General features: G+C 36.3%; 1 protein-coding gene across 1 annotated transcript in view; it reads left to right on the top strand.

Annotated features, from left to right (window-relative positions):
* Positions 1–27,754, top strand: part of DNAH7 (dynein axonemal heavy chain 7) — a 358,505-nt gene that overhangs the window by 184,241 nt on the left and 146,510 nt on the right. Inside the window, exons 25-31 of the mRNA XM_023217897.2 lie at positions 6,276–6,444; positions 9,466–9,568; positions 9,689–9,816; positions 16,042–16,254; positions 18,767–18,865; positions 21,330–21,578; positions 25,262–25,411. Of these exons, the coding sequence (XP_023073665.1) occupies positions 6,276–6,444; positions 9,466–9,568; positions 9,689–9,816; positions 16,042–16,254; positions 18,767–18,865; positions 21,330–21,578; positions 25,262–25,411 (1,111 nt within the window). The remainder of the gene's footprint in view (positions 1–6,275; positions 6,445–9,465; positions 9,569–9,688; positions 9,817–16,041; positions 16,255–18,766; positions 18,866–21,329; positions 21,579–25,261; positions 25,412–27,754) is intronic.

Raw genomic sequence — 27,754 nt, 5'->3', positions numbered from 1 at the left:
TAGAGGTGTTTATAGTATTCTCTGATGGTAGTTTGTATTTCTGTGGGGTCGGTGGTGATATCCCCTTTATCATTTTTTATTGCATCTATTTGATTCCTCTCTCTTTTCTTCTTTATTAGTCCTGCTAGCAGTCTGTCAATTTTGTTGATCTTTTCAAAAAACCAACTCCTGGATTCATTGATTTTTTGGAGGGTTTTTTGTGTCTCTATCTCCTTCAGTTCTGCTCTGATCTTAGTTATTTCTTGCCTTCTGCTAGCTTTTGAATGTGTTTGCTCTTGCCTCTCTAGTTCTTTTAATTGTGATGTTAGAGTGTCAATTTTAGATCTTTCTTGCTTTCTCTTGTGGGCATTTAGTGCTATAAATTTCCCTCTACATACTGCTTTAAATGTGTCCCAGAGATTCTGGTATGTTGTATCTTTGTTCTCATTGGTTTCAAAGAACATCTTTATTTCTGCTTTCATTTCGTCATGTACCCAGTAGTCATTCAGGAGCAGGTTGTTCAGTTTCCATGTAGTTGAGCGGTTTTGATTGAGTTTCTTAGTCCTGAGTTTTAGTTTGATTGCACTGTGGTCTGAGAGACAGTTTGTTATAATTTCTGTTCTTTTACATTTGCTGAGGAGTGCTTTACTTCCAATTATGTGGTCAGTTTTGGAATAAGTGTGATGTGGTGCTGAGAAGAATGTATATTCTGTTGACTTGGGGTGGAGAGTTCTATAGATGTCTATTAGGTCCGCTTGGTGCAGAGATGAGTTCAATTCCTGGATATCCTTGTTAACTTTCTGTCTCGTTGATCTGTCTAATGTTGACAGTGGAGTGTTGAAGTCTCCCATTATTATTGTATGGGAGTCTAAGTCTCTTTGTAAGTCTCTAAGGACTTGCTTTATGAATCTGGGTGCTCCTGTATTGGGTGCATATATATTTAGGATAGTTAGCTCTTCCTGTTGAATTGATCCCTTTACCATTATGTAATGGCCTTCTTTGTCTCTTTTGCTCTTTGATGGTTTAAAGTCTGTTTTATCAGAGACTAGGATTGCAACCCCTGCTTTTTTTTGTTCTCCATTTGCTTGGTAGATCTTCCTCCATCCCTTTATTTTGAGCCTATGTATGTCTCTGCATGTGAGATGGGTCTCCTGAAGACAGCAGACTGATGGGTCTTGACTCTTTATCCAGTTTGCCAGTCTGTGTCTTTTAATTGGAGCATTTAGTCCATTAACATTTAAGGTTAATATTGTTATGTGTGAACTTGATCCTGCCATTATGATATTAACTGGTTATTTTGCTCGTTAGTTGATGCAGTTACTTCCTAGCCTCGATGGTCTTTACATTTTGGCATGTTTTTGCAATGGCTGGTACCGGTTGTTCCTTTCCATGTTTAGGGCTTCCTTCAGGGTCTCTTGTAAGGCAGGCCTGGTGGTGACAAAATCTCTAAGCATTTGCTTATCTGTAAAGAATTTTATTTCTCCTTCACTTATGAAACTTAGTTTGGCTGGATATGAAATTCTGGGTTTAAAATTCTTTTCTTTAAGAACGTTGAATATTGGCCCCCACTCTCTTCTGGCTTGTAGAGTTTCTGCCGAGAGATCTGCTGTCAGTCTGATGGGCTTCCCTTTGTGGGTAACCCGACCTTTCTCTCTGTCTACCTTTAAGATTTTTTCCTTCATTTCAACTTTGGTGAATCTGGCAATTATGTGTCTTGGAGTTGCTCTTCTGGAGGAGTATCTTTGTGGCATTCTCTGTATTTCCTGAATTTGAATGTTGGCCTGCCCTACTAGGTTGGGGAAGTTCTCCTGGATGATATCCTGAAGAGTGTTTTCCAACTTGTTTCCATTCTCCCCCTCACTTTTAGACACCCCAATCGGATGTAGATTTGGTCTTTTTACATAATCCCATACTTCTTGCAGGCTTTGTTCATTTCTTTTTCTTCTTTTTTCTTTTGGTTTCTCTTCTCGCTTCATTTCATTCATTTGATCCTCAATCGCTGATACTCTTTCTTCCAGTTGATTGAGTCGGTTACTGAAACTTGTGCATTTGTCACATATTTCTCGTGTCATGGTTTTCATCTCTGTCATTTCGTTTATGACCTTCTCTGCATTAATTAGTCTAGCTGTCAATTCTTCCACTCTTTTTTCAAGATTTTTAGTTTCTTTGCGCTGGGTACGTAGTTCCTCCTTTTGCTCTGAGAGGTTTGATGGACTGAAGCCTTCTTCTCTCATCTCGTCAAAGTCATTCTCTGACCAGCTTTGATCCGTTGCTGGTGATGAGCTGTGCTCCTTTGCAGGGGGAGATGCGCTCTTATTTTTTGAATTTCCAGCTTTTCTGCCCTGCTTCTTCCCCATCTTTGTGGTTTTATCTGTCTCTGGTCTTTGATGATGGTGACGTACTGATGGGGTTTTGGTATAGGTGTACTTCCTGTTTGATAGTTTTCCTTCTAATAGTCAGGACCCTCAGCTGTAGGTCTGTTGGAGATTGCTTGAGGTCCACTCCAGACCCTGTTTGCCTGGGTATCAGCAGCAGAGGTTGCAGAAGATAGAATATTGCTGAACAGCGAGTGTACCTGTCTGATTCTTGCTTTGGAAGCTTCCTCTCAGGGGTGTACTCCACCCTGTGAGTGTGGGGTGTCAGACTGCCCCTAGTGGGGGATGTCTCCCAGTTAGGCTACTCAGGGGTCAGGGACCCACTTGAGCAGGCAGTCTGTTCGTTCTCAGATCTCAACCTCTGTGCTGGGAGATCCACTGCTCTCTTCAAAGCTGTCAGACAGAGTCGTTTGCATCTGCACAGGCCTCTGCTGCTTCCCCTGTTATTTTTTAGCTGAGCCCTGTCCCCAGAGGCAGAGTCTACATAGTCAGGCAGGTTTCCTTGAGCTGCTGTGAGCTCCACCCAGTTCGAGCTTCCCAGGGGCTTTGTTTACCTACTTAAGCCTCAGCAATGGCGGGCGCCCCTCCCCCAGCCTCGTGCTGCCCTGTGGTTAGATTGCCGCAGACTGCTGTGTTAGCATGGAGGGAGGCTCCGTGGGCGTGGGACCCACCCGGCCAGGTGTGGGGTATATTCTCCTGGTGTGCCCGTTTGCTTACAGCACAGTATTGGGGTGGTAGTTACCCGATTTTCCAGGTGTTGTGTGTCTCAGTCCCCCTGGCTAGGAAAAGGGATTCCCTTCCCCCTTGCGCTTCCCAGGTGAGGCGATGCCTCGCCCTGCTTCAGCTCTCGCTGGTCAGGCTGCAGCAGCTGACCAGCACCAATTGTCCGGCACTCCCGAGTGAGATGACCCCAGTACCTCAGTTGAAAATGCAGAAATCACCGGTCTTCTGTGTCGCTCACGCTGGGAGATGGAGACTGGAACTGTTCCTATTTGGCCATCTTGCTCTGCCCCCAGCAATTTTCTTCTTTCTTATTACTGTTCTTTTAAAGTTGCTCTATTATATAAATATTTCTCGTTCCTGAATGAAATCTAGGGTAGATTCCCTAGCTTTTCTGCTCACTCTAAAATATTAATTATAAGTGTCATGTTTTAAAATAATAAAAGTCCACTTACGTCTAATATCAAAATTAATAATAGCTCCCATCTAATTTAAAGCTTCCTTCTCCCTCAGCTCAAGTCTGACTCAGGCTGAGAGCCTGAATTTGGAAAATAGATTTGGTCAATTTTTAGCTATTTTTATCCCTATCCTTGGTTTCATCCCTCAATAGCTTATCTTTTGCTTCGCCCAGTATTAGAGGTGGAAGGGGAGAAAACAGAGAGAACTAGGTTTATATGTGACAAGCGTCTTGTGTGACAACTATCTCTTGGCTGTTTAGTGATGTCGTGGTGATGGCACAAGCCCAGATGTGCCAGATCTTCCAAGGGATGTTTATGCGGGTTCCTTAAAGCCCCTGAAGTGACTGGATTCTCCTACTTTTGGAAAATGCCTTCTCGGGCTGGCCTCAGGTGGCTTTTGCTTCAGCCTCCGAGGCTCACCACACACAGACCCTCTTTTGGGGATTTTCTCCTGTTTCAGATGGGCCTCCTGCATAGGGTCCCATTCAGTGTGACTCAAATCTGGCTCTTGGGATATGGACCTGGCCAGGTGATAGACACACATTTGTTTTGCCAGCAGTGGGAACACATCTCTCTGTTTCTTTTCTCCCATTCTGCCATCAGGAGAAGCTCCAGGCATCTTTTCAGCTTGAAACATTTTTGGTTGTGAGTCAGCACTCAGTTTCTGTGTTCTAGAAAATTCAGGGGGTGGATGGTGTGTCGAGCTTTCTGAGTAGTCTCAAAGGCCCCTCAGTTAGCTTGGGAGAGGGAAAAATGCTGCTCTTTCTTCCACCATACAGAGAGACGTAAAAAACACAACACACAAATGATTCTTTCTAAAGAAGTCCTCACTCCTGATGACTCACTTACAGTCTTCTTATCTAATTTTTATATTCCCTGATGATAGCTAATGTTCCAAACCAACTTCACTATCTATAAGATAAGATGAGCTGGTACTTATTGTTCTCAGCTTGGGGCTTTAGTCAAAATTCCAAGAGAGAACCCTATTAAATAGAGTGTTACATATTTTTTACTATTAATATACAGGTTCACCAAAAATGTTTTATCATTTTCTTTACTCACCAGTGCTTCTTGCTTTGCCTTACTTTTGGTTTAATTTTCTTCCCCTTACTAGGCAATGTCTTCTAGTAATTGTTCCAGGGACGCTTTGCAAGTAATGAGCTCTATCAGTCTTTGTCTAAAAATGCTTCCTTGTGTGTCTTTGCTCAATTATTAAATGACAGATTAGCTAGGTATAGAAGTGTAGATGAACAGTTTTCCCTCAGCCCTTAAAACTCATTATTCTCCTGGCATCGATTGCTACTGCTGATAAGTCCCCGTTATTCTTTTATAGGTAATTTTCTTTTCTCTGTTATAGTTTTTAAGATTTCTCTTTATTGTTGATGTTCACTGTAATGTTACTAGATGTAGATTAGTTTTTATTTATCCTGTTTGGGCCTTTTTCCATTCATGTTTTTCTTGAATTCTGAAAAATTGTCAGCCATTGCTGTTTAAATTTTGCTGCTTCCCCATTTTCTTCCTCCTATTTCTCTTAACTTTTCTTACATTCAGTCTCTGCATCTCTTTGAGTAATTTTCAGTGCATAATTTTCTGTTTCTTTATGTTTATTCTGCTATTTAACTTGTTCACTGAGTTTTTAAATTATGTTTTTATTGCTAGAGTTTCAAATTGTCTCATTATAAAATTGTCTTCTGTTTTTCTCTCACAATTTTTTGGTGTCTGTTGCTTTATATTTAAAATCTCATTTAACAGACCACCAGGATACCATAGAGGGTAGGACGCCATTTATATAACAACACTCTTTGTCCATTTGCTTTTGCCACAGCAAGTCTGTCTTCTAATTCTGATCTCTCTCTCCTGTTTGAACTGTGAGCTCATTTTAGAAGTGATTGTTTCCCCAGTCTTGCATGTTGTCACTTGTGGAGGTGTCCATAAGGAGCAGTTTCATATTTATCTCTGAGGAGGACTCTAGAGTTTTTTCTGGTTCAGAACAAAATGTTATCATTTTGGATTAATGTACTCATGACTAGTAGAAATTTGGACCTCTTTTTCCCTGCACGAACGATACAAGCTTTTCATCAGGCCCTGCATAAAGGGTAGGCTTCCTTGTCTCTTCTGTAATTGACTCTTGTTTGTCTCTCTCCAGTAGGTTGCTGGAGTGATTTTAGTTTCCATTTAGAGACAAGACAGCCTTTCAAGACTTCAAGATTTATATAGGTGGATCCATTCCGGCTCCCCACATTGCTCATTTCTGAGGGTTTATTTTCTGTTTCTATCTGAGCATAAATATACTCATTTATTTATATACCAATCCTGAAACAATCTTTTAATGTCTAATTCTCCAGCTTTGCATTCCTTCTTCATTGGTAATTTTCTTTTCATTCTTTCAAAACTGGCCATGTATTTTAAATTATTATTTGTTTTCTTTTCTGTAACATTTCCATGTGCTTAAGGGGAATTGGGGGGTTCAAGGTCAGCTGAATTCTTCATATTGGCCAGAAGTCAACATTAAATTTCAAAAGTGAATTTGTTCTCAATGTGGCATATATATAGCTATTCAGAAATAAAACATAATAACAGACAAAGTAATGAACTATCAGAGATTTTCAGAGGTTACTGGGAAGGAAGAAATCAAAGAGGAAGTTGGAGGTTTGGTTCTCAATGTAACCTTTTTCTCTTCTTGGCATGTGCATGGAAAAAAATCACATTATTCTACAAAGAATGTCTATTTCATGTGTTTCAGAACCTTATTTGGAGCCCTTCATTTGCACCTTGGAGGAGCACCTGAGGGTCCAGCTGGCACTGGGAAGACTGAAACTACCAAGGATTTGGCAAAAGCTGTAGCCAAACAATGTGTTGTTTTCAACTGCTCTGATGGGTTGGATTATTTGGCTTTAGGAAAATTCTTTAAGGTTGGAATTAACCCCTCATTTCTTTACAACAGGATAACTGATCAGAGATGGTTATTTATGATGCAACATAATTGAATACAAGTAAAAGATTTACTGTAACTTAAGTAAAAGTAAAAATTGAAGCACTATCTCAATAATTCTTAAAGGAAATAAGGTTATAGCAAAACCCTATTTGCAGAGAATCTCTACTTCCCTCTCCAGTCCCTACTGTAACAAGTCATTATTACTGGTTGGAATAAGTGGTGTCCCTTAAATACATTGGAGCAGATAAGAGTTTGAGAATGATTGCATCATGTAAAGTTTGTGGGATTCTAAAGACATCTTTAACCTGCCGATCTTGTTATTGAGAAGTTATTTAGAGTCAGTAATTTACTTTTATAGACATATTCTAATCAATCATTTCAGTGAACTTGAAATCTTAAGTTTTATATTATTTGTTTTTATTTTTTAAAATTTATTTTTATGCATTATAGATGTACATATTTTTAGGTTACATGTGATAATTTAATAAGTTATAAAAATCAAATCAGTGTATTACTTTTTTTTTTAATTCTAAGTTAGATTCTTACTCTTGTCAGTCCATGAGCTTCAAAAGGTGGAATTAGAGATACCAAGTCCCTGCCTATAAACCTGTAAACATCTGATCATTTCAGCAGCTTGTGGCTATAGCCTGTCATTCCTTAAAATGTTAGGTGACACAACTGAACACAAAATGATCCATTGGAAATTATGTGTTTATTTATGTTTTTCTGTAATTTTTCAAAGCACATTTTATTTTATTTTTATTTCCAATTTTTATTTTAGATTTCAGGGGTACAGGTGCAGGTTTGTTACAAGGGCAGATTGTGTGTTGCCAGAGTTTATCTGGTATACAGATAATTTTGTCACCCAGATAATCATCATAATAGCCAATAGGTAGTTTTTCAATCCTCACCCTCCTCCCACCCTCCGCCCTCAAACGGGACCCAGTGTCCATTGTTCTTTTCTTTGTGTCCATGTCTATGCAAAGCACATTTTAAAGATTCTAGAATATTTACTATTCCAAATTTTCTCCAGAAGAAGTTAACTTTAAAAAAGATAAACAAACTAGCAAAATAGAGTATACCACCCCTGACTCATGCAGTAAACTGTTCCTGGCTAGAATATGACTGATCTGGAGTTTAATTATTCTACATTTGTGATACTGAAACAATTAGAGCTTTTAAAAGCTCAAAATTGTAATTAATAAAATATCAAGAAAACATTTAAATGACCAACTAACATTTTAATTCATTCTCTGTAATGATTTACAACCTTGTTGAAATGAGCACTATTCCCAATAGCAAAGGTATAGAATCAAACTAAGTGTCCTTCAGTGGAGAAATGGATAAAGAAAATGGGTTACATCTATTCAATGAAATACTATTCAGCCATAAAGAAGAATGAAATCATGTCTTTTGCAGCAACCTGGATGGAACTAGAAGTCATTATCTTAAATGAAACGAGCCAGGCACAGAAAGTCAAATATCCCATGTTCTCACTCATAAGTGGGTGCTAAGAAATCTGTACACATGGCTGTAGAGAGTAGAATGATAGAAATTGAAGGGTGAGAAGGTGGGAGAGGTGTGTGATGAGAGATAACTTAATAGATGCAACGTATGTTATACAGGTGATGGATACCATAAAATGGTATGGAAAGCAAAATAGTATGATGCCAGTGTATGTTATTCAAGTGATGGATACCAAATTGCATGTAACAAAATTGCACACATACTCCATAAATTTGTACAAATAAAAATAGATATATAAAAGAAAAAATAACAAAACTAAAGAATTCTACATGCAATTTGAATAGCCATTACATTCTTAAATGTCTAAAGAAATGTCAGTATATATTGCTCAGTTTTTGAATCTATGTAATGACTATCTTAATTCTTTTATTTAGAGTCATAAACTTAAGAATATTAAATTTGCTTATTATTAGTAAATATTTGTAAATAGCTTCTTTGTGTTGGGATTGTGCTGGATAATGGGGGGTAGAATATTAGGCATGATTTTTTTATCAAGACTCTCAAAATTTATATAACGCTTGAATATGACTTCCAAAGCATTCTATTCTCTGTGATTTGTCGTCATGCATAAGAGGTCAAAGTCATTTATAGAGTCTTCTCCAACTAATGAGAATGTGCTATTCTTTGACATGCATAGAAGTCATGTACAATCCAGTATGGATCAGAAGAATGAAATGTGTAAAAATCCAAGGTCAGCTGCTATAATCTCTGTGACTTTGTGCTAATTATTTAACATCTCATATGGTATAGCCTTAAAAGTGTCCTTGCATAAAAGATACATACGAAGTGCTATGAGTCATGGTTGGCACATACAATGTACTCGATGTAACACATGCACGTGTGTGCTTGCATGCACACACACACAATCTATAAAATGTATGTTCAGTACATATTTGTTGAATTGTTTGATGTTTTTAAAAGTAAATCCGAATTCGGATGAAACTACTCATACTTGATTTTCCAGTTTTTCCTTATGATCAAATAGTACATATCTGTGAGGTAGCTGTGAGTTAGGACTGCAAAGCAGGGCCTTAAACTATGGTAGTTGGCTATTAAGGTGCTCAAACCACAAGGCAGTCTCATTCGCAACAGAAGTCATCTTATTTAGATGGTTATTTTAACCTATGCTATAAAATCCATGTGGAGTAAGCAAATAAAATCAACTTGTAAATAAAAAGCAGGAAAGGCTTTGAGATTATAGGTGTATGTCTAAATGCTAAAAAAAAAAAAAAAAAAAAAAGCAGAAAGGAGAAAAACGTTAATTGGAAAATTTTCCAATTGATCCAACTCTTTTATTCATGCAGAATAATGAATTGGTAATGAAAAAATCAGCTGTCTTTAAAGATAAAGGCGAATAAGCAATTTCCTTGACAGGATATTAAATCCTAGAAAAGATCAGGTGAAAATACAACATTTCAATGCAATATTGAATCAGATAAAGTCAAAAATTTTCATTACTCTTTTCTCATAGGGACTGTTATCTTGTGGAGCCTGGGCTTGCTTTGATGAGTTTAACAGAATTGATTTGGAAGTACTCTCTGTGGTTGCTCAACAAATTCTTACTATCCAAAGAGGTAATGGACTAGTTTGTCTTTGCATTATGTGAAAATAAAAGAAATATGAGAGGTAATGAATGGCACAGCTCATGTTTATATGTGGTATTACTAAGTCATTTCATTCCTGATTACCTACAGGTATTAATGCAGGTGCTGATATACTGATGTTTGAAGGAACTGAACTAAAACTTGACCCCACGTGTGCTGTCTTTATAACAATGAACCCTGGGTATGCTGGGCGATCAGAACTGCCAGATAACCTGAAGGTATGGAAGAAGTTATTATATAATCTGTTTCTTCTCTATAATTTACAAAGTTAATATGTGAAAAGGGCCGGGTGTGGTGGCTCACGTCTGTAATCCTAGCACTTTGGGAGGCTGAGGTGGTGGGAGGATCACTGGAGCTCAGGTGTTTCAGACCAGCCTGGGCATAGTGAGACTTTGTGTCTTAAAAAATAATAATAAAATAAATAAAGTGTTTTAAAAGTGTGTGTGTGTGTGTGTCTGTGTGTGTGTGAAAAGAAAATAGGCTATCCTTGAGTTTATGTAAAATATTTTGTTTTAGTTATAATATTTTAGAAAATTGTTTTAGAAAGCAATTTTTAAAGCTTTGAGTATCTTTACAGAGTAAATATCCACACCAGGAACAATTCCCAAAATATTTATTTTTAAAATAGTGCTAACTGTGAAAAATTACAAAATATAGAAAACTACTAATGGAGTACCCATTCTACTGCTTACTATATATTGTGTCCCCCTAATTTAAATGCCTTTTTACAATGCTGGAAGCACACTATTGTGTATGCTGGGTGGGTTTTTTTCATGTTAATATTATAACATGAGCATGTTCCCATCTTTATAAGCATAATTCAATCTATTAATAAATTTACCGAACTGTAGCTTACTTTTGGACATTCAGTTTGCTTTCCGTTTTCCTACATTATAAATAATATCACGATGAGTAGTTTTTACTAAAGGCTTTTCTGTATTTTGAAATATTTCTTTAGATGGAGTCATAGGACCAAGGTATTTGTTGCTAAATTGTGCTTCAAGACAGGTTGAAATGATTTTCATCCCGTATCAATTCTCAATTTTCATTGACACCCAGCATTAATTTTTTAATGAAAAAAAAAAACACTTTCTTAAATTGACCAGACTTGACTTTAAAAAAAAAAAAAAAAACACCATTTTATTTGATTATTAGTAAAATATTTTCCCCATATTTTGGTTAACAATTTTATATCCTTTTCTGATGAATTGCATATGTATGGCACGTATACAGACAGCAGTGTTGAAGAATAATGCAATAGTAATTGTGGATCCAAAACCAAATCTCCTGACTATATCCTATATTACTTCCACACTTCACATACTTAGACTGACAGCTTCCCAGACTAAATAAGCAGTTTTTCTTTTCCACCAAAAAGACTTGATATGACTAATTGCTGCCAAGTGTTTTTGTATTTCCATTTCATGCCCCTTTATATGTTAAGTCTTATGTTTTAGTATTTTGCCTTAGTGAAGGAAGGCATGATTAACAAATGAAAAACGGTAAATCCTCTTCTATCTAAGAAGCATTTTACAAGTTTTATTTGGCATTTTCTTTTGGAAAGCTTTTTGTTGTTGTTGCAGTTCTTTTATTTGTTCACTACGTTGTTCTTTTATTTGGTAGGATCACTCTGAATACATAAATTTGCAAAGGTAGGCAAAGCAAAAATCTGTGAGTAACTTGTTATAGAAAGCTGGGAGCCATTATTGGTTGAATTTGTTAATGCCCTCTGCAGACCTTTCCACAGTTTTATTTACTGTGCAGGTTGAAATAGTGCTAACATATTCACCTGGTAGTTCTTGGGGATAATGTACTTTCCTTCTACATGAGGCCAAAAGTTGTTCTCAATTCTGATAGCTTCTCCTATTGTGCAGCCTTCTTGGTTCAAGCTTCTACAGTGCATCTGTTTTCAAGTATATATGGAAATACCAAATACCTAAAAAGTCTGAAATGAAAGAGTTACATATTCCTTAAAAAATAATAAAAGCCTGATAGGGCCCAGAAAGTATCATTACCAGTCTTCAGAATCATTCTCGAAAACTCGCTCTTCTTCACCTGGTGATTCAGTCAGTCACCAAGCCCAGGGTTTCCATTTCACACAACTCCTACAATCCCTGCTGCACCGACCTGGTCCCCTTGCCACACCTTGCTGCTCCCTGCCTTCTGTCTTCTCCCATGTGTCTCATTGCAATAGTTGACTTGGCATCAATTTATTCTCTATGGAAATTCACTCTAATGAATTCACCATCACAGTGCTACCAGTGTTGTCTGTCAAAAGAAATCTAATCATATAATCTTCAACTTTAAAAAACTTCTGGGCTCCTTTTTATCTATGGACTAAGGTTCAGATTTCTTAGTACAATCTATAAGAGCCTTGGCATGAGGACTCAGTTACATCTGTCCTGCCATTTCCCTGCCTCTGTCTGTTGCACTGGGCCTCACTAGCCTCTGAAGGTCCCTTGCCTTTCTACATGCTGTTTTCTCTCTCTCAAGTACTCCGCTAGGCCGCCACTTTACTGTCTGACAAATTCATGCTCATCCTTTAAACTAGCAGTGAACATTAAATATATGTACAATTCAGATCTGACCTTCTGGGTGAAGTCCCTGGACTTGGCTGAGGTTTATAGCTGAATCCTATAATGTGCATGTCCGTGGGTTCTTCAAGGACTCTTCCATTAGGAGGAGTCTGCTTGTAATTCCTGAGGCTTGAGTGATGGATTCTGTTTCTCCAGTTGTCATTGCCTTCTCTCTGCCTGGATCTCTGTGGTCAACTCCATGTAAACTTCACTGTTGAAGAGCTCTCACTCTGCCAGGAGGTATGTAGGGCAGGACTTATAGAGCTTCAGTGTGGGCCTTTTTTGTTGTGTACCACTCATAAATCCTTTTCCCAACAACCCCTGGGTATTAATCCTGCTACCACAGGTCACTATCCTTTTTCAGACATGAGTCAGGTACCAGTCCATATCTCCCAAAATGCAGGAATATCTACCAAGCTCTCACAGAACTTGGGTGTAGTTAGGAGGGTTGTGGGAACTCAGAGCATTAACGACAGCTCCCTTCAAAAGAAATATTTTCACAATTCCTTCCTCTCTCAAATATTTTGTCATCTACAAGTAGATGAGAGGGTTCAAGGTTGTAGACATTTCCTCTGTAAATTTTGTATGTTGAGAAGATCATACTCACTGTAGTAACTGACGTGTCATATCATGCAGAAAGAGTCCCATTTTGACATCCTGTTACATTTAGACAATCTGCATAATAAAGCAGTTTCTTAAATACATCTTCACTTTAGGGAAGCTATATTTTAGATTTAAACCATTCTGAAGAATCAGTAGTCAATGATCATTTTAGAATAGTTTGCTAGATCGCTTCTCGGCCTTTTGGCTAAGATCAAGTGTAGAATAGTTTGCTAGAAGCCACGGTAAAATAGACACATTCTAGATCTCCTAATGTCACAAAGCCAATGAAGTGATACATAGCTTTTCAGAGTATATGTAGGATGAAACACTAATAGTATTGAGGAGAAAAAAACAAAATAGATCCTAAATCCTCCATTTCATTCAACGAAAATCAAGCTTGTTCCTGAACAGATCAAAATATTTATAAAATCGATTTGCAATTTCTTAGAAATAAATGATAAAAAGTTATTGCTTGAATTTTTTCTATTGTACCAATATGTAGTCTTTTGAAAGCATGCTCCAGAAAGTATACACATTTCCTTATGTACCACCCTCCTTCTTCCACCAGTAGAGCAGAAGCAGTGGAGCAGCTATTCTTGATCATTTATTTTTGCTGAGATAAACATGAAGATTATGTTCACATCGATTACATGCACTGGAATTTACTCAAGTCTTGGCATGTTACCTGGATCTGTACCCTCTTTGTTTTCACATTCAACAAACTATGTCACTGGTTAAGCTAGAATCCAATTTAATTTTTTTAGCAAAGCACTAAATTATCTTCAAACTTACTGCTATTACCAACAGATTATTTCTGGTACATCCAAAATCAAACCACAGTATATCTGTATGCTGCACAACCTGTTTGGGAATCACTGGTTTAGGCTTAAAAAATATTTCAATCAGGATGCTTTTCATTGTGTTAAGTATCATTGTTTAATCGTTGGTAGAGGACTCCTAATAAATGGAATATCATGATACCCCTTGACACTTCTTTACTTCACTTTATTTTTTGTTCTGCTAATCAGAAATATGTCTGCTTCATCATTTTCCACAACCATATTGCTAACAGTGCTAAGAGGTGAATAGGATATTTGTGAAGTAACTAGGGTGGTCAAAGGGAAACCTACAACACACAGTCCTGGATGTTGACCTCAAACTAGTAATAATTTGGGCTATTGTAGAAAAACTTTATCACCCTAACCCCGTTGACTGGCTGACTGATTTGTTAATTCAGTCATTCTCTCTTTTATTCTTTAAAAAAGCCGTTGAGAACCTATCCCTTAAGAGAGATACCAAGTGTATAGCAATTCCCGTGCTCTTTTTTTCCTCATGTGTGTAATGGTTAGAACACTTGCTTAAGCGTTTTTATTTCAAGTTACTTGCTCAAATTATATTTTTTAAACATTTTATTCTTTCCATTCTTTGATGGTAACCTTATTGATAAAACAGCAGCACTACGGCCTCTAGCTAGTAATTAACACAACACATTAGAAGGATCTTACTTGATACAAATTTTCAAATTGTTCTCAACTTAGAAGAGTCATAATAGTCATTTAAGCAAGATGTTCTTATTTTCTTTCTACCTTGAGTTTTTGGTAATTCAACTAATTCCCAGAATGTATTTATGAACTATCTGACTACGATTGTCATTCACTAGAATAACTTCTTTTTCCCTTAGAATATTGTTGTTTTCCATATTTTGTACAAGCAAGTTATGTTTTAATACATGAGCTGTTGAAATGAGTCCTCATACACACTAATATTCTACACCTAAATTCTTATTTATTCTTTTACTTACCATCATATAACATCATATAAGCTCAGTATTTTAAATACTGAGGTTCTGTTTACTTACCATCATATAACATCATATAACCTCAGTATTTTAAATATCATGAGAAAAAGTTATCTTTACAATTTGTAAAATTGATTTATCTCTATTAATAATTATTACTTATTTCCAGTTTTCTTTCCTTTGTTATGCTTGCTGAAAGACTGACATTGTGACTTCAGATTCAAAAAAGTTTAAAATATCTCAAAATGGATCATTTATCTGACACTAACATAATCTGGTAAACCCTAGATTATACAATTAAGTAGATCCCTGTAGAGCCTTGCTTGAAGCCCACTCTCCCAACAGGGGGACACTCAGCAGCCCAGATGAGAAACCCAAATTTGAACGTCCTGGAAGAGTCTGAGGTTCTGTAACATGTTGCTTCCCACGAAGAATATAATGTAATTGAAATTGAAATTGAACACTTAAGACGAAAGAGAATTGATACAAAAAGATAATGATATATTATATAACCACAACAGAAATTTGGTTTTTTAAGTTGCTTTTTATCTATATGATTTGAACATTAAATTTTATTTTATTTTATATTTTCAGAAGCCAGGAATTTGTCTGTTTATTTGTTTACTTTTTAAACTTCCAGGTCAGTGATGTTTTTATTGAGGTATGATTGACAAACATCATACATATTTAAGGTGTACAATGCCATGTTTTGCTATACATATACATTGTGTAACAATACCCCAAATCAAGCCAATCAACTTACCCACCACCTCACGTATATACTTTTTCTATTTTCTTTCTGTTAAGTAGTTCTTAACATTTAAGATCTACTCTCTTAGCAAATTTCAAGAATACAATACATTATTATTAATGGACTATGAACATTAAAATGTAAAGCTATTGTAGAAAAGGTATAAAGTCATAATATTATGAAATAAAGAGCATGATTATCTTTACAGTGGTCTTTTTATTTTAATTTTGTAACCTCTTTACACATTTTTGCCTTTTAAAATTATTCTTAATTGACATATAATAATTGTGTATATTTATTGAGTAGAGAGTGATATTTTGATGCATGTAAATGATGTGTGATGATCAAATCAGGGTATAATGTATCTATCACCTCAAATATTTATTTCTTTCTGTTAGAAACATTCAGATTCTTCTCTTTTAGCTATTTAAAAATATAGAATAAATTATTTTTAACTATAACCACCCCACAGTGCTACAGTACACTAGAATTTATTTCTTTTATGTACCTGAAATTTTGCATTTGTTAACCAGCCTCTCTCTATTGCCCCACCTCACATTTCCCAGCCTCTAGTTACCACTATTTTACGCTCTACTTTTAGGAGACAAACTTTTTTAGCTTCCACATATTAGTGAGAACTTGTGGTATTTATCTTTCTGGGCCTAGCTTATTTTACGATGATCCTTTTAAAAGTAACTTTTCTACATACCCATAGGCTCTCTTTCGCACAGTAGCAATGATGGTGCCTGACTATGCCATGATTGCTGAAATAGTCCTGTACTCCTGTGGGTTTGTCACTGCTCGGCCACTGTCAGTGAAAATTGTGGCTACGTACCGCTTGTGTTCAGAACAGTTGTCATCTCAACATCACTACGACTATGGAATGAGAGCTGTGAAGTCAGTTCTTACTGCTGCTGGGAATCTGAAGGTAGAGAACACAAATATTTCTTACTTGTAAATTTCCTATTTGTAAATTTCCAGCCTACTGGATCTTCACAGATTTCCAATAACTTGTTGGTTTCATTAATTTATTGAAAAAAATCAATTATTACACCAAAAATGTATTATCTTGTACACATGAAAAAAGAAATTTTATAATTTGTAAAACTTTACACATGTAATTCTTAGTGATTTGAGTTCTGTTTCATTAATGAGATACTACCAAGGAATAAAATTGCTTACTCCTGAGAAATGTTTTGAATGCTCTCAGTCTATACAAATGTATAAACAAATATAGCATTAAATGAAATAAGTATAATTAATAAATATACACAAAAGACTCTAAATATTGTCACTTACTATAATTACACGATTGCAGCCAACTGTGGACTAGCAGTAATAGATTTGCAGTATGATGTTTACCTTCAAAATAGTCTGAATTGTAACTGTAATATATGAAAGCCCAAATACTTTAAGCTTTGGTTGACTTTTCATTGAGAATATATTGTAGAACCATGAGATATAACCGTACATTAGTTAGTTCTTTATGAAATCAAGATAGGCTTAGTTAATAGCAGAATGCAAAATGTGACCTTGAAGCTTCAAATTTTTCACATTCATGATTTGTAGAAGATACAGATTTTAAATTATATCCTATGTGATTAAGAGTAATAGGATGCATTTTTATCTTCCATAATAACATTATCAAGAATTCTGATATATAGTGGTGATGTTCTATTTCACATTAGCCTGACATAACTTCAAGTCATTGTTTTTCGCAGTAAATAAAAGGGACTAGAGGCAAAAATTTGTATTAAGTTGGCATGTCAGGATTACATTGTGGTCAGATAATGGGAAGGATAATGCATTGTCCTAGTGTGTGTCATCACTGAAATCTTGACTATGGAATTGAGCTATTAAAGTTATGCAGCAAAGGAATCCTGCAAATACATCCTATCATTCTTTTTCAAAGCTAATATAGAATTGTTGAATGTTTTGGCCTGAATATTTTGAAGCTTGTTTCTGTTATAGCAATAAACAATTTAAGCATTTGCTTTAAAATAATAGCCTCTCAAAGAACAAAAGAGACTTCTGACACTTCATAATTTATGTACAGTTAGATTGATCCAAAAACAAAATCCAGATCAACAGGACATGCTCCGTCGTTGGAGAACTCAAGACTCAGAGACTGACTCTGATTGCCAGGCATCACACACTTTGTAAGGCTGAAGCTAATTAAGTAGCAACATGGCATTTATTAGGCAGAGAGATTCTAGAGAAAAGGGAGAGGGTTCTGGAAAATTATATGCATGGTGGTAGAAACTTTGGAGTGAGATGTTGAATAATGTGTTAAAGGTGGAAGAAATAATTCTGAGTTTGGATTTTTGTTAATTCATGTGAACATTACTATAGGTATGAGTAACACGTTCAGAGTTCAACCAGATTTGTAGTAAACTTTGGGTACACCACAAATGTTTTGGAATCTAATGTGAGTTTTCTTAAACACATTTTATTAAACTAACTTAGCATGTGTCCAGCCGTCTCCACTCTCTCTGTGGAACTTGCTAACACGTGGCATTCTGGGTGTGCAGCCAGCAGCATCCCCTGCCCTTCCACTTTGGCTTCTGTCAGATGAGCTGCATTCCTTACTCAGAGCTGGTTTGCTTTTTCTTGAACCTTTTTGAAGCCACTTGGATACGTTGCTGTTACTATGTCATCTAACTGCATAGTGGGAAAACTGATTATATATAAGCATAAAAAGAAGGATTTTTTTTTCTGTGAAAACTAAGTTCTTATTTAAGAAAAATTTAATAAAGATAAAATGCTAAAATTTTGACTTTGAATAAGATGTTGATAAGAAATGTGTATAAAACTGAAGAAAAACTTAAAAATGTATCAGGCTGATATACTTAAATTGTATTATAAGTATCTTTGAAGAGCAGTAGCCTCTTTAAAAAACAAAAACAGAACACAACAAGATAGAGTAGATGATGTGTTATTGATGTGGCTTTTGGAAAAAAAAAATGGGGCCTAACTCTATACTCAGAGAAAAGGCCTTGGCATCAAAATATGGGCAAATGAGTGAATGTTTATATGTTTTAAATTTAAATGCATCTTTTCAAAATAATTGCCCACTTTTAATAATTTTCATTTGACCAATATACTGCTAGTCGTGAATACATGTAGAGAACAAGCAAGCTCTACCCAATACAAGGGATGGCAGCTGCCAAACTATATTTAATTCATGTTAGTACCTGTTTACTTAGCATATCTGTGAAAAGGTAGTTACTTTAACCTGGGTTTTTATTATAAACTAGTAAAAAAAAATACAACAAGTTTAAATGTCAGTTTCTGAAATTGATAACAATTCAATATAATGAAAGAAGAGCTGCATTTGTTTAAATTGAGTACAAGGTCTGTAAGTTTGTGTGTATGTGAACACGAAGGGGTTGGGTGCTGTTAGCAGATGCAGATATCATCATGAGTGTGTTTTTTTTTAGCTGAAATATCCAAATGAAAATGAAGAAATTTTGCTGCTTAGATCTATCATTGATGTAAATCTGCCAAAATTTTTATCTCATGATTTACCACTCTTTGAGGTAAGAACATTCATTATCCCAATGTATCAAAACTCTTATAATAATGTATTTATCACATGTTTAAGGTTGTGAAGCTCCCACTATGGAAAAAAATGACACAGTACAGAGAAACATAGATAATTCCATATTTTATTTCAAGTGTGTTTAGCTAGCTTTGTCACTTTGAGAACTTTCAACAACTTGGGATTTTAAAATAGTATTTTTAAGTTTGTTACTGCAGAAAATAATGAGCACAGAAAAGTTACAAAATATTTGCTTATAAATTCCACTAGAATGTAGGCTCCGTAAAGAAAAATAATTGGTCTAACACACCACTGAATCCCTAGCACAGTATTGATAATAGTAAATGTTTTTTCAACTAATGACTGAAGAAATAAAATAGATAAATATGCTTAATTTCCTTAAAAGAATGAGATGACTTTTATGAAATTGTTTTTCATGATAAGAACTAAGCTTAATAATCTTGTTATAATTTAAGATTGTGAGTAATTGAGAGGAAGTATTAGAAGAATGATTAAAGTTTTCATAATATCCTTTGGTATCATTCTTTTCCTCTTCTCCATACCAAGTAGAAGAACTCGGAGGGGTAGTGAGCTCCTCCTAAATGTTGGATGTTGGACTAACTTGCACTGTCTTGGAATTCAGGCAATTAGCTTGCAGTATGTTACATATTTCCAGATATAGGAATCTAGTTTCATTCTTCTGCATATACTTATCCAGTTTTCCTAGCACTGAAGACATTGTTATGTCATGGGGAAGAGGAGAAGAGATGCTGTTGCTAGTATTGGCCAGTGTCATTAGCTACTGATGGCAACCATGCGTGTCTCATCATTCTGAAAAGAGCTTTACTTAGTATTTAGAGTTGACATGCAAATACATTATGGAGCAAATCAACAAGGAAAGAGTTCAGATTTTCTCCCTAAAGTTTTCCCTCAATTTGTTTAGTACTAGTGCACTGTACAGATTTTCCAGGAGTAAAAGCTATGTTTATTTTCAGAATATGGAAATATACCTCACTAGGTGTATTGTCATGCAGTTGTATATTCATTCAGCAAACATTTATTAAGCAGTGTTTCTCAAGTGGTGGTGACAAGTGAAGTCAACTTGCTTCTATGCTGCCATTTTTGAACTAGAAGTCAGGACTCCAACTTTTTAACTTAAAAATAACATGAAACTAAATGTAAAACCTCAAGCTCTAAAATTTCTAGCAGAAAACCTTTGTGACTTTGTGTTAGACAAAGATTACTTAAGTACAATACCAAAACCACAATCCATAAAAGAATACATTGACACAATGGAAAAAAAAAACTGCTCTTTGAAAGACACATAAGAAAATGAAAGACAAGCTGCAGATCAGGAAAAATATAAACATTTGGCCTAAGCACAGGTAAAGAAGTTACTCACTGGAAAACACAAATTGAAACTATAACAAAATATCACTACACAGCATGGTTAAAATTTAAGATGGATCATACCTAATATTGGAACTCATACATGACTGGAGGAGCATGACATAGTACAACCACTTTAGAAAACAGTTAAGCAGTTTCTTAAAATGTTCAACACCTATCCACCATATTCAGGTATTCCATGTCTCAGTATTCACCCAAGGGAAATGAAAGCATTTGTTCATACAAAGTCATATACAAATGTTTGTAGTCACTTTATTTGTAATAGCCTAAAACTGGAACAATGAAAATGTATGTCAATAAGTAAATGGATTTAAAAACTGTAGCACTTTGTTGCAATGAAATATCACTCAGCAAAAAAAAAAAAAAAAAAAAAGAATAAACTATTGATACCTGCTGTGACATGTATGAATCTCAAAATATTTATGCCATGTGAAAGAAGCCAGAGGGAAAAAGTAGTTTGCATATGGTGTAATTTCATTTATATTAAAGTCTACACAATGCAAATAAAAATAGTAACCAAAAACAGATCAGTGGCAATCTGGGGATGGGGGTAGGAGGCAGCAAGGAGAGGAGGGAAGGAGGATTACAAAAGATTACAGGGAACTTTTGGGGAGTGATGGATATGTTAATTATCTTGGTTATTTATTTTGACAGTTTTACTTATGAAATTTTATACTTTAAAATACTGCCACCTATAGTCCCAGCTACCCAGGAGGCTGACGTGGGATATGGCTTGAGCATGGGAGGTGGAGGCTGCAGTGAGCCATGATCGTGCTACTGCACTCCAGCCTGGGCAACAGAGCCAGACCCTGTCTCAAACAAACCAAACCAAAACAAAAACTGTTTGCAAAACGAACATGTAAGGATCACAATTTAAAAATTAAAAAAAAAAAAGAAAAAAATACAGGTTTGTGTATGTGAACTATTCCTCTATAAAGCTGTTAAAAAAATTGTTGCACTATTATTATCTAATGGCCCTATTTCCATCAATACAAAATATGTGTATTTAATATAAATATAAAATGTAAATCCTTCAAATCATCTATCATCAGGGAATTACTTCGGATTTGTTTCCTGGGGTAAAATTACCAAAACCAGATTACAATGATTTGCTGGCAGCTATCAAAGACAATTGTGCCTCCATGAATTTGCAAATGACCACATTCTTTTCCGAGAAGATTCTTCAAGTATATGAAATGATGATTGTGCGTCATGGTTTCATGATTGTTGGAGAACCATTTGGAGGAAAAACTAGTGCATACCGCGTCTTAGCTGGAGCACTAAATGATATATGTGAAAAGGTAAGTATATTATTAATGCATTAATTTATTTATAATTGACTTTGTGCAAGGCAGAATGTACCATTATTTTAAAAGATGCTTTCAATGTGGCAACTTAAAGTCGTGAGAAAAATGAGTCAAAGAGAAAATAAAGTTTTAGAAAAGTAAAGTGAAGCAAATAGGAAGTTCAACATATGAAGGGTATGCCACAAACTTGCTTTCAACCTTTTATTTATTTTTTTAAAAAATTATTAAAGTAATACATGTCTCTTGTAGAAAAAAAGTCTGAAAACAGAAAAATTTGAAGGTTTTCCTGTAATACTTTCAGAGGAGTCGTTTTTATTTTCTAGATAGATTTGTAATGCAAGCTTCTGTTATTGGCTGCTAGTGGTATTGAACTGAAATGTGTGTGTGTGCATATATGCACACATATATAATGACTCATTCAGAATTCTTGTACACATCACATTTTGATTGACTTTGAAATGCTGAAGGAATGGGGCTGTTTTAAATTCTTCAACTAATATTGTATTTTTGTTTACCTCTCCTTACAGATATTTCAAATAGTTTTCACTTTATAAATTTCAGTGTTCATATCCTGTATGAGATTTGTGATGATTATATCTTTACTTGAGGAGACTCCCCTTCAATCAATATAAAATTACTTACTTTTCTGTTATTTGTTGTGATCTCCCTTGTCTAATTTCAATATTGCTACCTCTACTTTCTCTCTGTATGTATATTTGCCCATGTCTTTAATTATATCCTTGGGTGTCACTGTGATTTACTTTCTATAGAGAATAAATAGCTTGATTTTTGTTTTCTGCAGGTCAGTGGTCTTTATCTTTTCAAAGATAAGTTTAAAATCATTTGTATTTATTGTCCAAACTCATATGCTACTTATTCCTGTCATCTGTTTCTTCTGCTTTTACATTTTCATGCTATTTTGTTTCTTTACTTCCCTTCTCTTTTTTCTTCCATTTTTTCACTTCTTACTTGTCTTCTGCATTCTTTATCTTGTTTATTGCTCATTTGTATTTTTCCTGTTTTATTTTATTATCATAGGAACTGATCTTTTATATGTGCACATATATAAAATAAAGTCTCCAAAAGAACCCAACAGGTCACTGCTCAGAGTAGAAGGAGATGAAGATGTGAGCATGTATTCTGGTCCACTTGTAAAGTCTAAATGGCTCATTTTCAGGGAATTCTAAGGGTGACATTGTGATTATGTCATAGGGCAGTCTTCCTTAGCCACCATAAACAAGCTATAGCTTCACACTAGCCTTGCTCCGTTTAGGATAAAAACTTTTCTTTGGTGACAGCAACTTTTTTCTGGTTAAGAAGATAATAGAGATTTCCTATACTTCTTAATTTAGGAAGATACATCGTTGTCGCCTTCCTGAGCACACAAAAGAAAGCAAACATATTGAACTTGTTTTATTGTTTTAAGATAACTATTCTGGGCCAGGCGCAGTGGCTCACGCCTGTAATCCCAGCAGTTTGGGAGGCTGAGGCGGGTGGATCACAAGGTCAGGAGATTGAGACCATCCTGGCTAACATGGTGAAACCCCGTCTCTACTAAAAATACAAAAATTAGCTGGACGTGGTGGCGGGCGCCTGTAGTCCCAGCTACTCAGGAGGCTAAGGCAGGAGAATGTTGTGAACTCGAGAGGCGGCGCTTGCAGTGAGCTGAGATCCTGCCACTGCACTCCAGCCTGGGCAACAGAGCCAGAAGATTACTATTCTTCTGGGAGTGGTGGCTCTTTCCTGTAATCTTGGCCCTTTGGGAGGCCAAGGCAGGCAGATCACTTGAGCCCAGGAGTTCTAGACCAGCCTGGATAAAATGGTGAAACCCTGTTCCTACTTGTAAAAAGCCCAAAAAATTAGCTGGGCGTGGTGGCGTGTGCCACTTATAGTCCCAGCTACTCAGGAGGCTGAGGTTCAGAGAGGACCACTTGAGCCCAGGAGGCGGAGGCTGCAGTGAGCCGAGATTGCACCACTGCACTCCAGCCTGGGTGACTGAGTGAGAGCCTGTCTCAAAAGAAAAAGAAAAAACAAAAAGCTTAATATTCTCACCATTTTTCCCCCCCCCAGTTTGGTAGTTTGTGTCCCAAGCTCGGGAGTGCCAGGCAGAAGGCAATGTTAGAAAGAGTTGAACTTGTTATGTTTTTACGTATAAAAAATAAATGATTGCCAATATGTGGAGCACAGAGGATTTTTAGGGGAGTTAAAGTGTTCTGTTTGGTACTATAATGGGGAATAATGATACCACACACTTGGCAAAACCCATATCATTATAAAACACAAAGAGTGAACCCTTAGTGTAAACTGTGGACTTTAGTTAATAGTAATACATTGATATGAATTCATCAGCCGTAACAATTTACCATACCAATTCAGGATGTTAATAATAAGGAAAAGTGTTGTGTCTGGGTAGTGGAGAGAGTATCGGGAATCTTTGTACTTTCTGCTCAATATTTCTGTAAGCCGCTTTTTAAAAAGCCAATTAATTAACAACAACAACAACAAAAAGCTTATGTCCAGAGGGCATTAATGTCTTTTGTAATGCCATAGACCAGCTTTCAAGGTTTTGGGTAAAATTGACAAATTACCAACCTTAACTTTTTCACTCCACAAGAAATAGCTGTTTCTCTATATTTAGATCTTTTAATTTTCTCTCAGAGGTTGTTTTGTAGCAGGGGTCAGCTAATTACAGTACATGGGTCAAATTCAGCCCCAAGCCTTTTTTTGGAATGCCAATAAACTTAGAATAGTGTTAACATTTTAAACTGTTAATTTAAAAAAAGAAAAAGAAAAACATAGAAGAATATGTGGCAGGCCATATGAAACTTGCAAAGCCTATAATATTTACCATCTTGTCCTTTACAGGAGAATTTGCCAACCTATTTTGTAGTTTAAGAAATACAGGGAGGCTGAGGCAGGAGAATGGTGTGAACGCGGGAGGCGGAGGTTGCAGTGAGCCGAGATCCGGCCACTGCACTCCACCCTGGGCGACACAGTGAGACTCTGTCTAAAAAAAAAAAATATATATAGATAGATAGATAGATAGATAGATAGATAGATAGATAGATAGATGATAGATCTTGCACAACATTTGCTAATTTCTCCCTAAGTATTTTGTGAGCTTTTAAATACTATTGTGAATGTTTTTTAAATTTTATTTTTCAGTTGTTCATTAGCATTGTATGTAGATAATACAATTGATTTTATTTTATTTTATTTTATTTATTTATCTATTTTTTTATTTATTTTTTTTTTTTTGAGACAGAGTCTCGCTCTGTTGCCCAGGCTGGAGTGCAGTGGCGTGATCTTGGCTCACTGCAAGCTCTGCCTCCCAGGTTTATGCCATGCTCCTGCCTCAGCCTCCCGAGTAGCTGGGACTACAGGCGCCCGCCACCTCGCCCGGCTAGTTTTTTGTGTTTTTTTGGTAGAGACGGGATTTCACCGTGTTCGCCAGGATGGTCTCGATCTCCCAACCTCGTGATCCGCCTGTCTCGGCCTCCCGAAGTGCTGGGATTATTACATATTGACCTTCTATGCTGGAACCTTGTCAAATTCACTACTTACTTCTGATACTTTCTTTGTAGATTCCTTAGGATTTTCTATATACACAATAATGTTTTCTATGAATAAAGACAATATTCTTTGCATAAATAAATGTTTGATCTTTTTTCATTAAGGGGCTAATGGAAGAAAACAGAGTTCAAATAACTGTTTTAAATCCTAAGTCTGTCACCATGGGCCAACTGTACGGACAGTTTGATTTAGTGTCCCATGAATGGTCCGATGGGGTCCTTGCTGTCAGTTTTAGAGCATTTGCTTCTTCAGTGGTAAGTTCTAACACTTTCACATGCATATCTTAAAAGGTTAAGATATTTATTTCTGACAAATTTCTTTTTTCCAAGCAAACTAATTGTATATGTAAATTAAGATATTTATTTAAAACACAGTACTGGATATTCTGGCAGTACTTCTGTGAAAAAAAAAAAAAATGTCAGCACCTACAAAAATGCCAGAGACCAAGCTTCTTTGCTCTGGAGGTATACAGAAGACAGGGTAGGAAAAATAAAAGGACAGGGCAAAGTATTTCTGGTTCTTTTCTCAGATGTGAGATGAACTAGAAATGAGAACATCTGAATGACTTGATCCTTTTGCCTCTTCAGTAATGTTCTTCATTCACCCACTCTTTGGGCTGCGGCTATTGTCATGCCCGCTAATTGTTAGATACACACCAATGCTTAGAGAAGAAATTGCATACCTTTGCAAAATGATGTCTTAAAGTTCCCACACTTTTCCTTTAGCATATTAGGAAGAGAATGACTGCCTTGTGGAAAGCAGAGGAGGTAAGTGGCATGCCGGCTGCCGCGGGCTGTGAATGGAGAGTGGGCACTTACCTACTCCTGGCTTATTCTGCTGCCCACCCTCATGAAAAGAATCCACAGACCAATACATGTTAACTTAGTTGCCATATTTTATTTTATTTATTTTTATTATACTTTAAGTTCTAGGGTACATATGCACAACGTGCAGGTTTGTTACATATGTATACTTGTGCCATGTTGGTTTGCTGACCCATCAACTCGTCAGCACCCATCAACATTTACATCAGGTATAACTCCCAATGCCATCCCTCCCCCATCCCCCTCCCCATAATAGGCCCCGGTGTGTGATGTTCCCCTTCCAGAGTCCAAGTGATCTCATTGTTCAATTCCCACCTATGAGTGAGAACATGCGGTGTTTGGTTTTCTCTTCTTGTGATAGTTTGCTGAGAATAATGGTTTCCAGCTGCATCCATGTCCCTACAAAGGACATGAACTCATCCTTTTTTATGGCTGTGTAGTATTCCATGGTGAATATGTGCCATATTTTCTTAATCCAGTCTGTCACTGATGGATATTTGGGTTGATTCCAAGTCTTTGCTATTGTGAATAGTGCCGCAGTAAACATATGTGTGCATGTGTCTTTATAGCAGCATGACTTATAATCCTCTGGGTATATACCCAGTAATGGGATGGCTGAGTCATATGGTATTTCTAGTTCTAGATCCTTGAGGAATTGCCATACTGTTTTCCACAATGGTTGAACCAGTTTACAATCCCACCAACAGTGTAAAAGTGTTCCTGTTTCTCCACATCCTCTCCAGCATCTGTTGTTTCCTGACTTTTTAATGATTGCCATTCTAACTGGCGTGAGATGGTATCTCATTGTGGTTTTGATTTACATTTCTCTGACGGCCAGTGATGACGAGCATTTTTTCATGTATCTGTTGGCTGTATTCATGTCTTCTTTTGAGAAATGTCTGTTCATATCATTTGCCCACTTTTTGATGGGGTTGTTTGTTTTTTTCTCATAAATTTGTTTGAGTTCTTTGTAGGTTCTGGATATTAGCCCTTTGTCAGATGAGCAGATTGCAAAAATTTTCTCCCATTCTGTAGGTTGCCTGTTCACTCTGATGGTAGTTTCTTTTGCTGTGCAGAAGTTCTTTAGTTTAATCAGATCCCATTTGTCTATTCTGGCTTTTGTTGCCATTGCTTTTGGTGTTTTAGTCATGAAGTCCTTGCCCATGCCTATGTCCTGAATGGTATTACCTAGGTTTTCTTCTAGGGTTTTTATGGTTTTAGGTCTAACATTTAAGTCTCTAATCCATCTTGAATTAATTTTCGTATAAGGAGTAAGGAAAGGATCCAGTTTCAGCTTTCTACTTATGGCTAGCCAACTTTCCCAGCACCATTTATTAAATAGGGAATCCTTTCCCCATTTGTAATTTTTGTCAGGTTTGTCAAAGATCAGATGGCTGTAGATGTGTGGTATTATTCTGAGGACTCTGTTCTGTTGCATTGGTCTATATCTCTGTTTTGGTACCAGTACCGTGCTGTTTTGGTTACTGTAGCCTTGTAGTATAGTTTGAAGTCAGGTAGCGTGATGCCTCCAGCTTTGTTCTTTTGACTTAGGATCGTCTTGGCAATGCGGGCTCTTTTTTTGGTTCCATATGAACTTTGAAGCAGTTTTTTCCAATTCTGTGAAGAAAGTCATTGGTAGCTTGATGGGAATGGCATTGAATCTACAAATTACCTTGGGCAGTATGGACATTTTCACGATATTGATTCTTCCTATCCATGAGCATGGTATGTTCTTCCATTTGTTTGTGTCCTCTTTTATTTTGTTGAGCAGTG

The sequence above is a fragment of the Piliocolobus tephrosceles genome, chromosome 11 (assembly GCF_002776525.5).
Source record: "Piliocolobus tephrosceles isolate RC106 chromosome 11, ASM277652v3, whole genome shotgun sequence".
Classification (NCBI taxonomy): Eukaryota; Metazoa; Chordata; class Mammalia; order Primates; family Cercopithecidae; genus Piliocolobus; species Piliocolobus tephrosceles.
The sequence above is the reverse complement of the archived record's forward strand: the minus strand, read 5'-3'. Positions and strand labels throughout refer to the sequence as shown.